Source organism: Saccoglossus kowalevskii, chromosome 11 (genome assembly GCF_978046115.1).
Source record: "Saccoglossus kowalevskii chromosome 11, keSacKowa6.1, whole genome shotgun sequence".
NCBI classification, from domain to species: Eukaryota; Metazoa; Hemichordata; class Enteropneusta; family Harrimaniidae; genus Saccoglossus; species Saccoglossus kowalevskii.
The window spans coordinates 37,266,709-37,281,848 of NC_140651.1; the positions used below are offsets into that span (position 1 = coordinate 37,266,709).

The 15,140-nt window shown below is 36.1% G+C and overlaps 1 protein-coding gene across 4 annotated transcripts in view; it reads right to left on the reverse strand.

Annotated features, from left to right (window-relative positions):
- Positions 1 to 15,140, reverse strand: part of LOC100378265 (dystrophin-like) — a 322,146-nt gene that overhangs the window by 14,427 nt on the left and 292,579 nt on the right. For all 4 annotated transcript variants that reach the window (XM_085505169.1, XM_085505170.1, XM_085505172.1 and 1 more), the window contains 7 exons: positions 11,084 to 11,218; positions 10,408 to 10,633; positions 5,794 to 5,854; positions 4,198 to 4,334; positions 3,806 to 4,010; positions 1,150 to 1,235; positions 215 to 372 (listed from right to left, as the gene is read on the reverse strand). In XM_085505169.1, coding sequence (XP_085361295.1) covers positions 215 to 372; positions 1,150 to 1,235; positions 3,806 to 4,010; positions 4,198 to 4,334; positions 5,794 to 5,854; positions 10,408 to 10,633; positions 11,084 to 11,218 — 1,008 coding nt within the window. The remainder of the gene's footprint in view (positions 1 to 214; positions 373 to 1,149; positions 1,236 to 3,805; positions 4,011 to 4,197; positions 4,335 to 5,793; positions 5,855 to 10,407; positions 10,634 to 11,083; positions 11,219 to 15,140) is intronic.

Consider the following 15,140-nt stretch of genomic DNA (forward strand, 5'->3'; position numbering starts at 1 on the left):
ATCAACCATTTTGTGGTGAATAGATTTAGTTAGTGACTGTAAAAATGCAATTAAATGTGTCTCTGTATTTGGCCAAAGATAAACTGGTTTTATATTATTTTTGTCATGTGACCCATTGGTTATTTCTGTTAATCCACACGTCTCTAACGCCATTGTGCAATCTGACTGAGTGAGTGTTTCTAATAGAAATTTTTAATTTATTAATAAATCATACCATTTGAAAGCAGCTTCTAACACTGGGTTCAATATTACTACCACCAAAGGAGGCCACTTCACCAAGTTGTTTAGGTATCTGAATACTGTCATGAAGTAATAAACCAAGCCCTCTTTGATCTACATAACCATTAGCACCAGCCACTAGTCGAAAAAGATCTTAGAAAAGATGTGGTTAATTTCACAACAATGCCCTTTATTAATACGGAGGTGTACTCTCTACTCACACTGAGATGTACTCACTACTCGCACTGAGATGTACTCCCTAATCGTACTGAGATGTACTCTCTACTCGCACTGAGATGTACTCACTACTCGCACTGAGATGTACTCTCTACTCGCACTGAGATGTACTCCCTAATCGTACTGAGATGTACTCTCTACTCGCACTGAGATGTACTCACTACTCGCACTGAGATGTACTCTCTACTCGCACTGAGATGTACTCCTTACTCACACTGAGATGTACTCTCTACTCGCACTGAGATGTACTCCTTACTCACACTGAGATGTACTCTCTACTCGCACTGAGATGTACTCTCTACTCGCACTGAGATGTACTCTCTACTCTCACTGAGATGTACTCTCTACTCGCACTGAGATGTACTCTCTACTCTCACTGAGATGTACTCTCTACTCGCACTGAGATGTACTCTCTACTCGCACTGAGATGTACTCTCTACTCGCACTGAGATGTACTCCTTACTCACACTGAGATGTACTCTCTACTCGCACTGAGATGTACTCGCTACTCGCACTGAGATGTACTCGCTACTCGCACTGAGATATACTCTCTACTCGCACTGAGATATACTGTGTTATACAGCTTCTGGTTTTCAAAGTAAATCAGATATTGTATTTGGTGCAAGCAATAATAATACTATGTAGCCAGTTACAATTTTCAAACAATTGCACCACGGTGACTAGAGTACTTACATCTATGTTTGTCTTCTAAGTGTGCTTTGCAAAGTCCAATTATAGCAATCTTGAAAGACAATGCACGTATTTTACCACTTCGAACACTATGAAAAACAGATACGAAACAGATATTACAAATTTAGAACACTTGAAATGAACTACTGGTTAATGCAGTTATCCAACCTCATTTAGGTTAAAGATGCAGGTTCGTGGGCACTTGCGAGTGACATTTTTTATTTTTGCCTTTTATTATCCAAACAGTCTTGGCTATAGACTATTAAAATTTTGTGGAATTGTGAATAGTAGAACATACCGGTACTTAAAAAAACGATTTTAAAATATAGAAAACAGGTACAAACATTCTCTCTTTTGAATGCTTAGCAAGATTTTGCAAGGCTGTACATAAATAACAAGCAGCCTATCGGCTGAGATAGCTCCGCTGTTAGCAATGCACATTTCAATTAAAGAACTGAAGACATGATTAGAAAATGAACAATATGAATAGTATCAAAGCAATCAGACTTACAGTTTTTAACAAGAAGTCGAAAATATCACTTTTTACCAAAAAATTACAAAAATATTCACCAAAATAAATTAATTAGAGAATTGAAGATATCATCACAAAACGAACAAATCTGAGAGAGGTCCACATGTAGTACCTATATATGTAATATCAAAGCAATCGGACTTATAGTTTTCAACAAGAAGTCGAAAATATAACTTTTTACCAAAAATGACAAACATATTCACCAAAATTAGAGAACTGAAGATATCATCACAAAATGAACAAATCTGAGAAAGGTCTACATGTAGTATCTATATATGTAATATCAAAGCAATTGAACTATTGGTTTTTAACAAGAAGTCGAAAATATCACTTTTTACCAAAAATTACAAAAATATTCACCAAAGTTAGAGAATTGAAGATATCATCACAAAATAAACAAATCTGAGAGAGGTCCACATGTAGTACCTATATATGTAATATCAAAGCAATCGGACTTGTGGTTTTTAACAAGAAGTCGAAAATATCACTTTTTACCAAAAATGACAAAAATATTCACCAAAATTAGAGAATTGAAGATATCATCACGAAATGAACAAATCTGAGAGAGGTCCACATGTAGTACCTATATATGTAATATCAAAGCAATTGGACTTGTGGTTTTTAACAAGAAGTCGAAAATATCACTTTTTACCAAAAATGACAAAAATATTCACCAAAATTAGAGAATTAAAGATATCATTACAAAATGAACAAATCTGAGAGAGATCCACATGTAGTACCTATATATGTATTATCAAAGCATTTGCACTTGCGGTTTTTAACAAGAAGTCAAAAATATCACTTTTTACCAAAAATGACAAAAATATTCACCAAAATTAGAGAATTGAAGATATCAACATGAAATGAACAAACCTAAGAGAGGTCTACCCAAGGTACATATACACCAAGTATCAAAGCATTCAGGCTTGTAGTTTTCAAGAAGAAGTCGAAAAAGTAAAACATTGACACGGACGACGACGACGGACAATCACTCATATGATAAGCTCCGCTCGACAAAGTCGACAGCGGAGCTAAAAAACACCCTTTATGAATAGCTATCATGTTGCAAGCTCTGTTTTGTATGCAAATCAAATTAAATAGTTGGTGTCCAGTGGAGGGAGAAGTCAACAGTACTGTTGCCTCCTGAGAAACTACATCTTCAAACACTGCAATCTCTGAAGTGCGTTTTTAAACTAGTATTATAAAAACTCTATCATTCTGTTCTAATAGTTGAAACATATTCCTGTGAGTTTTCATTTGTCGAATGAACTGTTTGTCAAATACAGAATACATATATTTTAGAATAAAAAAAATTTTCTTTTTAAAATGTGGATGAAATGTTTTGCTTTTAATGTATTTTTTATGTATTGTTTTTGATTTGATAACTTTTGACTAAACAGATTTTCTATTAGCTTCAGATCTTGATCAAAGTTTGGCACCCAGTTCATAGCAGTGCTTATATTGATTTTCTGACATCTTGTTTTCTGTAAAGATTTTATTGGTAGGTTTGCAAATGTGTATCAGACTGTGCAATCTCTCCATGAGTTGGTTTTGAAACCCAGTATGGGATTCTGAGATACATTACCAAGGATATTATTACAAGATAAATCATTTGCTTCATTGAACATATACAACAATGCATACTTCCACTGAGATCAGTGACCTTTGATGTGTATCACCAGTGATCAGTCAAGTAGAAACAGTCAAAATATTTTATCAGATTTTCTCAATTTTTGCATGATATTTTCATACAGGACATCTGTTGTTCAAACTCAGGGAAGACTTTATACTGATGAATAAGGTGACCAAGTTTGATAAAGTTTGGAATAGAATTAGTAAAGTTATTATGCACACAATAACAATTATTAACGACGACGACGACAACAACAACGACGACGACGACAACGCCGGACAAAATTTTTCCCTTAATATACCTTTCCCTTCCATCTTTGATGGTACAGGCAAGGTAATTAAAATACCTGTCAGGTAAACTGCATCTCTACCTTAAAGCAGTGTAATAAAGTGAAACCTGCCTCATTTAAAAGATCATCATTTTTCAAGCTATTTGCTGAGCCATCATTTTCTTAAACATAGTTAAATGACTTGTACATGCATTGAGAGACTCACCCATCATACACATTGAGTAACCAGTTCAGACACATATCTACACACAATGGTACATTGACTAACTGTGGATTGTCAACTGCTACGTTATCATAAATACTCGTCAACACATTAATTATCTCCATCACATCCATTAATTTATCATTTTCATCTCGTAATCCATGGTGATCAAACGCATCATTTGCACTATTCATATTCAGTAAATCCACTGTGGATAGAAAAAATTTTTTTTTTTATTTAAACAGGTTGCCATGGTTTGAATAGACAGTAGACATGCAAAATGAAGTTATAGACCACCTTGGCTATCAGAACATGCAAACCAATAAAACATATTATAATAATAGTTGATTTCTAATAAAGATGACAGGTAGATACTTATTACCATGGTTACTTACAACAAAGTGCTTTCTGCAGTCTCCTGAGTTTCATGGCAGTTCTGTATGCTGAGAATCGGACGTCATTAAAATCTGCCATACTACCAAATAATTCACTCAACGCAGGATGGTCCCAGTGAGTCGTCTCAGTAGTGTGGCTGCAATAAATTTATATTATAATGTGTTTATTTTACATAACATTTTATTTGTGTTTGTGACAAGATACCTCCACAGTGATGTATACACTGAAAGAAGTTCGATAATACCACCAAGCTATGTCAAGAAGTCAAAAATAATATTCTTTTACCCAAAATGAAATTAATAATCTGTAAACTTAACTTAAAGTTATTAACACAAAATGAACAATCTAAAGAATCTCAGAAAGAACCCACCTATCCCCAGCAAACAGCTGTTTTCAAGAAGCAGTCCAAAATATATTTTTTTATTATAAAAAACTACAAAAATATTTTTCAAAATTAGAGAAATAGAGTACCACCTAAGGTACTTGTACTTTCCTGGTAGAATATGAAAACCATACAACTGACAGTTTTTAGGAAGTCAAAAATTAATGTAAAAATGACAACAATAGACTATCAGTAATATAAATATAGTTTTGCTCCGTATAACTATGTCAAAAGCAGAGCTGAAAACTCAATCATTATTTATCCAAAATCCACACATACCAGAACCAGAATAAGAAAACATTGACAGCTACATTTATTGTTATGCTATAAGCAGTGAGGCAGCATTGACTGTTAATGTTTTATATTTTTGGCAACATGATCCAAAGCAAATAATCAATACAGAAAGAATTACCCCAGTATCAAATTTGACTGAAATAAGCCTGTGTCTCCTCAAGATTCATCCATCAATCAATCAAGTAAGTGATCAAATTAGTTTATACTTCCTTAGGTCTGCATTCAGTCAATTTTGAACTGAAATCACAACAAAATTTACAAAAAATAGAAAATTGAATTATATTGTGAAATAAAACAACATGCTTCAGTAACCCACCATGAGTGATGTTCATACCAAGTATGAATTGCAATTGTTCAGTCCACTGCTGAGAAATCTTTGTACAGACACATAGCCACATAACAAACAGACAGATTATCTATAACCAGCACCAGTAAATGAATTTTGTTGATATGTCATCTACATAAACTTAAACATTTTTTTTCATTCATGTACAAGATCTACACATATAAAATGGTTTAGCTTCGTCTGCTAGTATAATTTACATATTTGGATAGAGCATGACGTGAAGCAAATATTGCTAGTTTTTGAAAAATATAGAAAAATCAGAATTGCATACATGACAATGTTGATGTGAATTGCATGTCATCAGTGTATTTGATTTATAGAAACCATATGCAGAGTTGTGCAAGTACTAGACTTTGTAACAAACTGATCATATCTAGTGATCAGAGTTTGCACTGAATGCTGCCTAAGATTATCCCCATATAATAAACAATTCTATTTTTCAGAGACTTTTCTCTGTATTTTGTATATTAAAGTTGAAATAAAACTCTACTATCGCCTGTAAATCCATATGCTTAGTAATGGGAATTAATGTATAGCCTTTGTTTCATGCTATGTTGAAAGATTGACACTTACTTTATGAAATAAGGAACTTTATTACCAGCCACAGCTCTTTCCCACGGTGGTTTGACCGAGGCTGTAATACAAACACTATGCATTAGTGACGGTGACATTACATCTTCATTGAAACTAACATGGTTTTAACAAAATATCTAGAGCATACTTCATTTATGGGTTACTTATTGTTTCACCTATAGTTCTGTAGTAAACCATTGTTTTAGTAGTATTTATTTATTTGTATAATAGTGGTAAAATGTCTATCATCAGTTGTCATAAACTTTTCTTGTGGGCGTGTTAATCCCAATACAATTCAGCCGATCGCTATCAAACTTATAAACTGTAAAATACTTTATTTTAGCTGGAATTCATTTTTGCTGAAAAAACTTTTTGGGTGTTTTGTATGGAATTTATTTTCATGATTTTTGGTGAGTGGAATATACAAGCAGCCTGTCGGCTGAGATAGCTCTGCTGTTAGCAATGCACATTGCAATTAAAGAACAGAAGATATCATTAGAAAATGAACAATATGTATAGTATCAAAGTAACAGGACTTGCTGTTTTCAACAAGAATTCAAAAATATCACTTTTCACCAAAAATAATCATCAAAATTAGATAATTGAAGATATTACCACGAAATTAACAAATCTGAAAGAGGTCAACATGTAGTACCTATATATGTAATATAAAAGCAATCAGACTTGCGGTTTTTAACAAGAAGTCGAAAATATCACTTTTTACCAAAAATTACAAAAATATTCACTAAATTTAGAGAATTAAAGATATCATCATGAAATGAACAAATCTGAGAGAGGTCCACATGTAGTACCTATATATGTAATATCAAAGCAATTGGACTTGCGGTTTTTAACAAGAAGTCGAAACTATCACTTTTTACCAAAAATGACAAAAATATTCACCAAAATTAGAGAATTGAAGATATCATCATGAAATGAACAAATCTGAGAGAGGTCTACCCAAGGTACATATACACCAAGTATCAAAACATTTAGCTCGTAGTTTTCAAGAAGAAGTCGAAACAGTAAAACATTAGCACAGACGACGGCGGACGACAGCAACGGACAATCACTCAAATGATATGATAAAAATATAGGAAAAAGGTATATTCGCTTGATTTTATTTTCACTGAATCACTACTTCAGCGAAAATAAAGTATTTTACAGTATATTATTAATCTGTAGGTATAGTTGGCCCACATAGATTTCGGAATTGATCCTCCAAAAATTGTTTTTTGGTTACTACCTTTTTTGTTCAATAACATCTCAATGTTTAACATTTTCAATGAATTTAATAAAAAATATCTACTATACTGTACAACTGATTTACCATATTAAAGGAAAAGTGCTGTCATGATTACTAGCAATTTAACTTAATTATCAGGTTGATGGGGAAATTTTGTTGAAGTTCTTGATAAATATAATAACTTTGGTTTGAATTAGTGTATAGTTAATGGTCATGGTATACCTTTCCCACCCTATGCTATGATCCATCCACCCTATGTTATGATCCATCCACCCTATGCTATGATCCATCCACCCTATGCTATGATCCATCCACCCTATGCTATGATCCATCCACCCTATGCTATGATCCATCCACCCTATGCTATGATCCATCCACCCTATGCTATGATCCATCCACCCTATGCTATGATCCATCCACCCTATGCTATGATCCATCCACCCTATGCTATGATCCATCCACCCTATGCTATGATCCATCCACCCTATGTTATGATCTACCCACCCTATGTTATGATCTACCCACCCTATGCTATGATCCATCCACCCTATGCTATGATCCATCCACCCTATGTTATGATCTACCCACCCTATGTTATGATCTACCCACCCTATGCTATGATCTACCCACCCTATGCTATGATCTACCCTACCTATGCTATGATCCACCCACCCTATGCTATGATCTACCCACACACTGCTATGATCCATCCACCCTATGCTACGATCTACCCACCCTATGCTACGATCCACCCACCCTATGCTACGATCCACCCACCCTATGCTATGATCCATCCACCCTATGCTATGATCCATCCACCCTATGTTATGATCTACCCACCCTATGTTATGATCTACCCACCCTATGCTATGATCCATCCACCCTATGCTATGATCCATCCACCCTATGTTATGATCTACCCACCCTATGTTATGATCTACCCACCCTATGCTATGATCTACCCACCCTATGCTATGATCTACCCTACCTATGCTATGATCCACCCACCCTATGCTATGATCTACCCACACACTGCTATGATTCATCCACCCTATGCTACGATCTACCCACCCTATGCTACGATCCACCCACCCTATGCTACGATCCACCCACCCTATGCTATGATCCATCCACCCTATGCTATGATCCATCCACCCTATGCTATGATCCATCCACCCTATGCTATGATCCATCCACCCTATGTTATGATCTACCCACCCTATGTTATGATCCATCCACCCTATGCTATGATCCATCCACCCTATGTTATGATCTACCCACCCTATGCTATGATCTACCCACCCTATGCTATGATCTACCCTACCTATGCTATGATCCACCCACCCTATGCTATGATCTACCCACACACTGCTATGATCCATCCACCCTATGCTACGATCCACCCACCCTATGCTACGATCCACCCACCCTATGCTACGATCCACCCACCCTATGCTATGATCTACCCACCCTATGCTATGATCCACCCACCCTATGCTATGATCTACCCACCCTATGCTATGATCCACCCACCCTATGCTATGATCTACCCACCCTATGCTATGATCTACCCACCCTATGCTATGATCTACCCACCCTATGCTATGATCTACCCACCCTATGCTATGATCTACCCACCCTATGCTATGATCTACCCCTATGCTATGATCTACCCACCCTATGCTATGATCTACTCACCCTATTGCTATGATCTACCCACACCATGCTATGGTCTACACACCCTATGCTATGATCTACCCACCCTATGCTATGATCTATCCACCCTATGCTATGATCTACCCACACACTGCTATGATCCATCCACCCTATGCTATGATCCACTCACCCTATGCCATGACCTACCCCTATGCTATGATCTACCCACCCTATGTTATGATCCACCCACCCTATGCTATGATCCATCCACCCTATGCTATGATCCACCCACCCTATGCTATGATCTACCCACCCTATGCTATGATCCACCCACCCTATGCTATGATCTACCCACCCTATGCTATGATCCACCCACCCTATGCTATGATCCACCCTACCTATGCTATGATCGACCCACCCTATGCTACGATCTACCCACCCTATGCTACGATCTACCCACCCTATGCTACGATCCACCCACCCTATGCTACGATCCACCCACCCTATGCTACGATCCACCCACCCTATGCTATGATCTACCCACCATATGCTATGATCCACCCACCCTATGCTATGATCTACCCACCCTATGCTATGATCCACCCACCCTATGCTATGATCTACCCACCCTATGCTATGATCCACCCACCCTATGCTATGATCTACCCACCCTATGCTATGATCTACCCACCCTATGCTATGATCTACCCACCCTATGCTATGATCTACCCACCCTATGCTATGATCTACCCCTATGCTATGATCTACCCACCCTATGCTATGATCTACACACCCTATGCTATGATCTACCCACCCTATGCTATGATCTATCCACCCTATGCTATGATCTATCCACACACTGCTATGATCCATCCACCCTATGCTATGATCTACCCACCCTATGTTATGATCCACCCACCCTATGTTATGATCCACCCACCCTATGCTATGATCCATCCACCATATGCTATGATCTACCCACCCAATGCTATGATCTATCCACCCTATGCTATGATCTATCCACCCAATGCTATGATGCACCCACCCTATGTTATGATCCACCCACCCTATGCTATGATCTACTCACCCTATTGCTATGATCTACCCACACCATGCTATGATCTACACACCCTATGCTATGATCTACCCACCCTATGCTATGATCTATCCACCCTATGCTATGATCTACCCACACACTGCTATGATCCATCCACCCTATGCTATGATCTACCCACCCTATGCTATGATCCACCCACCCTATGCTATGATCCACTCACCCTATGCCATGACCTACCCCTATGCTATGATCTACCCACCCTATGTTATGATCCACCCACCCTATGCTATGATCCATCCACCCTATGCTATGATCCATCCACCCTATGCTATGATCCCCCACCCTATGCTATGATCTACCCACCCAATGCTATGATCTATCCACCCTATGCTATGATCTATCCACCCTATGCTATGATGCACCCACCCTATGTTATGATGCACCCACCCTATGCTATGATCTACCCACCCTATGCTATGATCTACCCACCCTGTGCTATGATCTACCCACCCTATGCTATGATCTACCCATCCTATGCTATGATCTACCCACCCTATGCTATGATCTACCCACCCTATGATATGATCTGCCCACCCTTACATATACAGCACAAGTCGTGTGTTGTGTAACTATGTTCTATTGCAAAGTATCTTACCTGACAAGTAATGCTGTGAATTGGGACCAAAATCACGAAGTGCTTCATGCAGATGTTTTAATCTTTCATCAACACTGATTTGCAGTAATTTCCAACGCGACTGCAGATCTTCCAAACGATTCTTATTTATATTACTTATCGTAACTTCTATTGGTGGAAACTGGTCAGCTTGGTCAACTGCATGGTTTACATAGCCTTGTATTGGGTCTATGTGATCTTGAAATCTCTGAAATTGTATATGGAGTGGATTGACAATTAGAATATATAGCGTGACACTGGGTAGACCGTATATATAGACATGACACTAGGTAGACAGTATACATCAACATGACACTAGGTAGACCGTATGTATAGACATGACACTCGGTAGACAGTATACATAGACATGACATTAGGTCGACAGTATACATAGACATGACACTATGTAGACAGTATACATCGACATGACACTTGGTAGACTGTATATATAGACATGACACTAGGTAGACCGTATATATAGACATGACACTAGGTAGACCGTATATATAGACATGACACTAGGTACACAGTATATATAGACATGACACTATGTAGACAGTATACATAGACATGACACTAGGTAGACAGTATATATAGACATGACACCAGGTAGACCGTTATATATAATCACTAAGTTTACATAGCTTGGATTGCCAACCTTTATTTCTTCAATTTGCTGGGGCAGACTGTCAATTATGATATCACCAACAGGTTGCCAGTGTAACTTCCTAGTTTCAGCTTCATGCAACTTTGCACTCAGTTCATCCATGGAGTGATGAAAGATAACCATTTTCTGAACAAAAATAAACATTAATGTAGATGTTTTTTTCTACTACTACTGAAATGTTTACTATATTTATGAATAAAACAAGCAGCCTGTCGGCTGAGATAGCTCCGCTGTTACAATGTAGCAATGCACATGGCAATTAAAGAACAGAAGATATCATTACAAAATGAACAAATCTGAGAGAGGTCCACATGTAGTACCTATATGTATAATATATCAAAGCAATTGGACTTGCGGTTTTCAACAAGAAGTCGAAAATATCATTTTTTACCACAAATTACAAAAATATTCATCAAAATTAGAGAATTAAAGATATCATCATGAAATGAACAAATCTGAGAGAGGGTCCACATGTAGTACCTATATATGTAATATCAAAGCAATTGGACTTGCGGTTTTTAACAAGAAGTCGAAAATATCACTTTTTACCAAAAATTACAAAAATATTCACCAAAAATAAAGAATTAAAGATATCATTACAAGATGAACAAATCTGAGAGAGGTCCACATGTAGTACCTATATATGCAATATCAAAGCAATTGGACTTGCGGTTTTCAACAAGAAGTCGAAAATATCATTTTTTACCACAAATTACAAAAATATTCATCAAAATTAGAGAATTAAAGATATCATCATGAAATGAACAAATCTGAGAGAGGTCCACATGTAGTACCTATATAAGTAATATCAAAGCAATTGGACTTGAGGTTTTTAACAAGAAGTCGAAAATATCACTTTTTACCAAAAATTACAAAAATATTCACCAAAATTAGAGAATTGAAGATATCATTACAAAATGAACAAATCTGAGAGAGGTCCACATGTAGTACCTATATATGTAATATCAAAGCAATTGGACTTGCGGTTTTTAACAAGAAGTTGAAAATATCACTTTTTACCAAAAATTACAAAAATATTCACCAAAATTAGAGAATTGAAGAAATCATTATGAAATGAACAAATCTGAGAGAGGTCCATATGTAGTACCTATATATGTAATATCAAAGCAATTGGACTTGCGGTTTTCAACAAGAAGTCGAAAATATCACTTTTTACCAAAAATTACAAAAATATTCACCAAAATTAGAGAATTAAAGATATCATTACAAAATGAACAAATCTGAAAAAGGTCCACATGTAGTACCTATATATGTAATATCAAAGCAATTGGACTTGCGGTTTTCAACAAGAAGTTGAAATTAAAGCTGCAAGCAGCATCACAGGGGCCCAAGTATACATGCCATAAATAATGTTAAATGATACACATGATACACAATTAGTTTGAATGATTAGTACCATGAGGTCGAAATGCAGTTGGTTCCATATATTTATTAGAGATATAAAGGTTATTAATATATGGTCATCTGTTATTTTAATCAAATCTCTTGTTCAACATAGTCATGATAACACAGGATTCATCTTCCTAACTGCAACAGTGTTTGAGATACAACGATTATGCATATTAATGAGCTCACATGACCATATATGGTCATCTGTTATTTTATTCAAATCTCTTGTTTAACATCATCATAATAACACAGGTTTCATCTTCCTACCTGCAACAGTGCTTGAGATATAACAGTTATGCATATTAATGAGTTCACATGACCATATATGGTAATCTGTTATTTTAATGAAATTGCTTGTTCACTGTTGTCATGATAACACAGGATTCATCTTCCTAACTGCAACAGTGTTTGAGATACAACGATTATGCATATTAATGAGCTCACATGACCATATATGGTCATCTGTTATTTTATTCAAATCTCTTGTTTAACATCATCATAATAACACAGGTTTCATCTTCCTACCTGCAACAGTGCTTGAGATATAACAGTTATGCATATTAATGAGTTCACATGACCATATATGGTAATCTGTTATTTTAATGAAATTGCTTGTTCACTGTTGTCATGATAACACAGGAATCATCTTCCTAACTGCAACAGTGCTTGAGATATAGCAGCTATGCATATTAATGAGGTTAGAAGCCCCCACCCCATGGGCGTGTAGCCACATGACCTAGCCATATGCCATTCAGGGGAAAGAATGTATCTAAAGAGTAGAATACACATACAAAATTTTATTCCAATCGGACTAATACAAAACATGTAGTTGCATAATTTCTATTTTCACAAAATCGAAGATGGCGGACAAACCACGTGACTGATCAAAATAATATTATTTTTCTCGTATGGAGCTAAGGCCAGGCATGGTAAATATAAAAACATCTCGCAGATTCATTGACTCACCTCTGAGAAACAAATGCCCAAACTTTTAATCAATTTTGCTTAAAATCCAAGATGGCGGCCAAACCATGTGACTAATCTGAAATTTTTTTTAGGTTTCTGAAAGGGTTAGTTAGAGACATGCCATGACGCAATATTTGAGATTAACGCTCAAGTGTGGCATGAGTAAAAAACTACTTCCTGTTGAGAACAAATCCAAAATGGCAGCCAAACCACGTGACCAATCATAATGAATTTCTCAAATCTAAATCTGCTCCATATGTAGAAGCTAAGTACTGAACATGAGAACATTTTACTTGGCGGTTCTGAAGAAGAAGATTTTAAAGTGTTTTTTGCCGTTTTTAGAAAAAACAAAATGGCGGGAAAAGTCACATGACCGCTAAAGTTTTTATTTCTGATATTTATTACACATGAGTTGTACTACATACCATAAAAAAATCTAGACGCCTAGACCCTCAGAAAGTGGTCAAACAGCCACTTCCGGTTTTATTTCAATCCAATATGGCTGCCAAACTAATTGGCCAATCAAAATTCTGAAAGCATGTTGCACCAGTTCACATTAGGGAGTATCAGTATAGAGCATTATCAGACCATTTCGCTCAGCGGTTTTCTCAAACGGCTTGACGAAAAAAGTTACGGAAGAAAGAAGAAAGAAGAAAGAAGAAGAAAAAACCGAACAATAAGAATAGGGGCCACGCCCTACAGGCTTGGGCCCCTAAATATCACTTTTCACCTAAAATGACAAAAATATTCACCAAAATTAGAGAATTGAAGATAACATCATGAAATGAACAAATATGAGAGAGGTCCACATGTAGTACCTATATATGTAATATCAAAGCAATTGGACTTGCGGTTTTCAACAAGAAGTCGAAAATATCACTTTTTACCAAAAATGACAAAAATATTCACCAAAATTAGAGAATTGAGGATATCAACATGAAATGAACAAATCTAAGAGAGGTCTACCCAAGGTACATATACACCAAGTATCAAAGCATTCAGGCTTGTAGTTTTCAAGAAGAAGTTGAACAAGCAGCCTATCGGCTGAGATAGCTCCGCTGTTAGAAATGCACATTTCAATTAAAGAACTGAAGACATCATCAGAAAATGAACAATATGTATAGTATCAAAGCAGTCGGACTTACAGTTTTTAACAAGAAGTCGAAAATATCACTTTCTACCAAAAATGACCAAAATATTCACCAAAATTAGAGAATTGAAGATATCATCACGAAATGAACAAATCTGAGAAAGGTCTACATGTAGTATCTATATATGTAATATCAAAGCAATTGAACTTTTGGTTTTTAACAAGAAGTCGAAAATATCACTTTTTACCAAATATGACAAAAATATTCACCAAAATTATAGAATCCAAGATATCATCACGAAATGAACAAATCTGAGAAAGGTCTACATGTAGTATCTAAATATGTAATATCAAAGCAATTGAACTATTGGTTTTTAACAAGAAGTCGAAAATATCACTTTTTACCAAAAATGACAAAAATATTCACGAAAATTAGAGAATTGAAGACATCATCACAAAACGAACAAATCTGAGAGAGGTCCACATGTAGTACCTATATATGTAATATCAAAGCAATCGAACTTGTGGTTTTTAACAAGAAGTCGAAAATATCACTTTTTACCAAAAATTACAAAAATATTC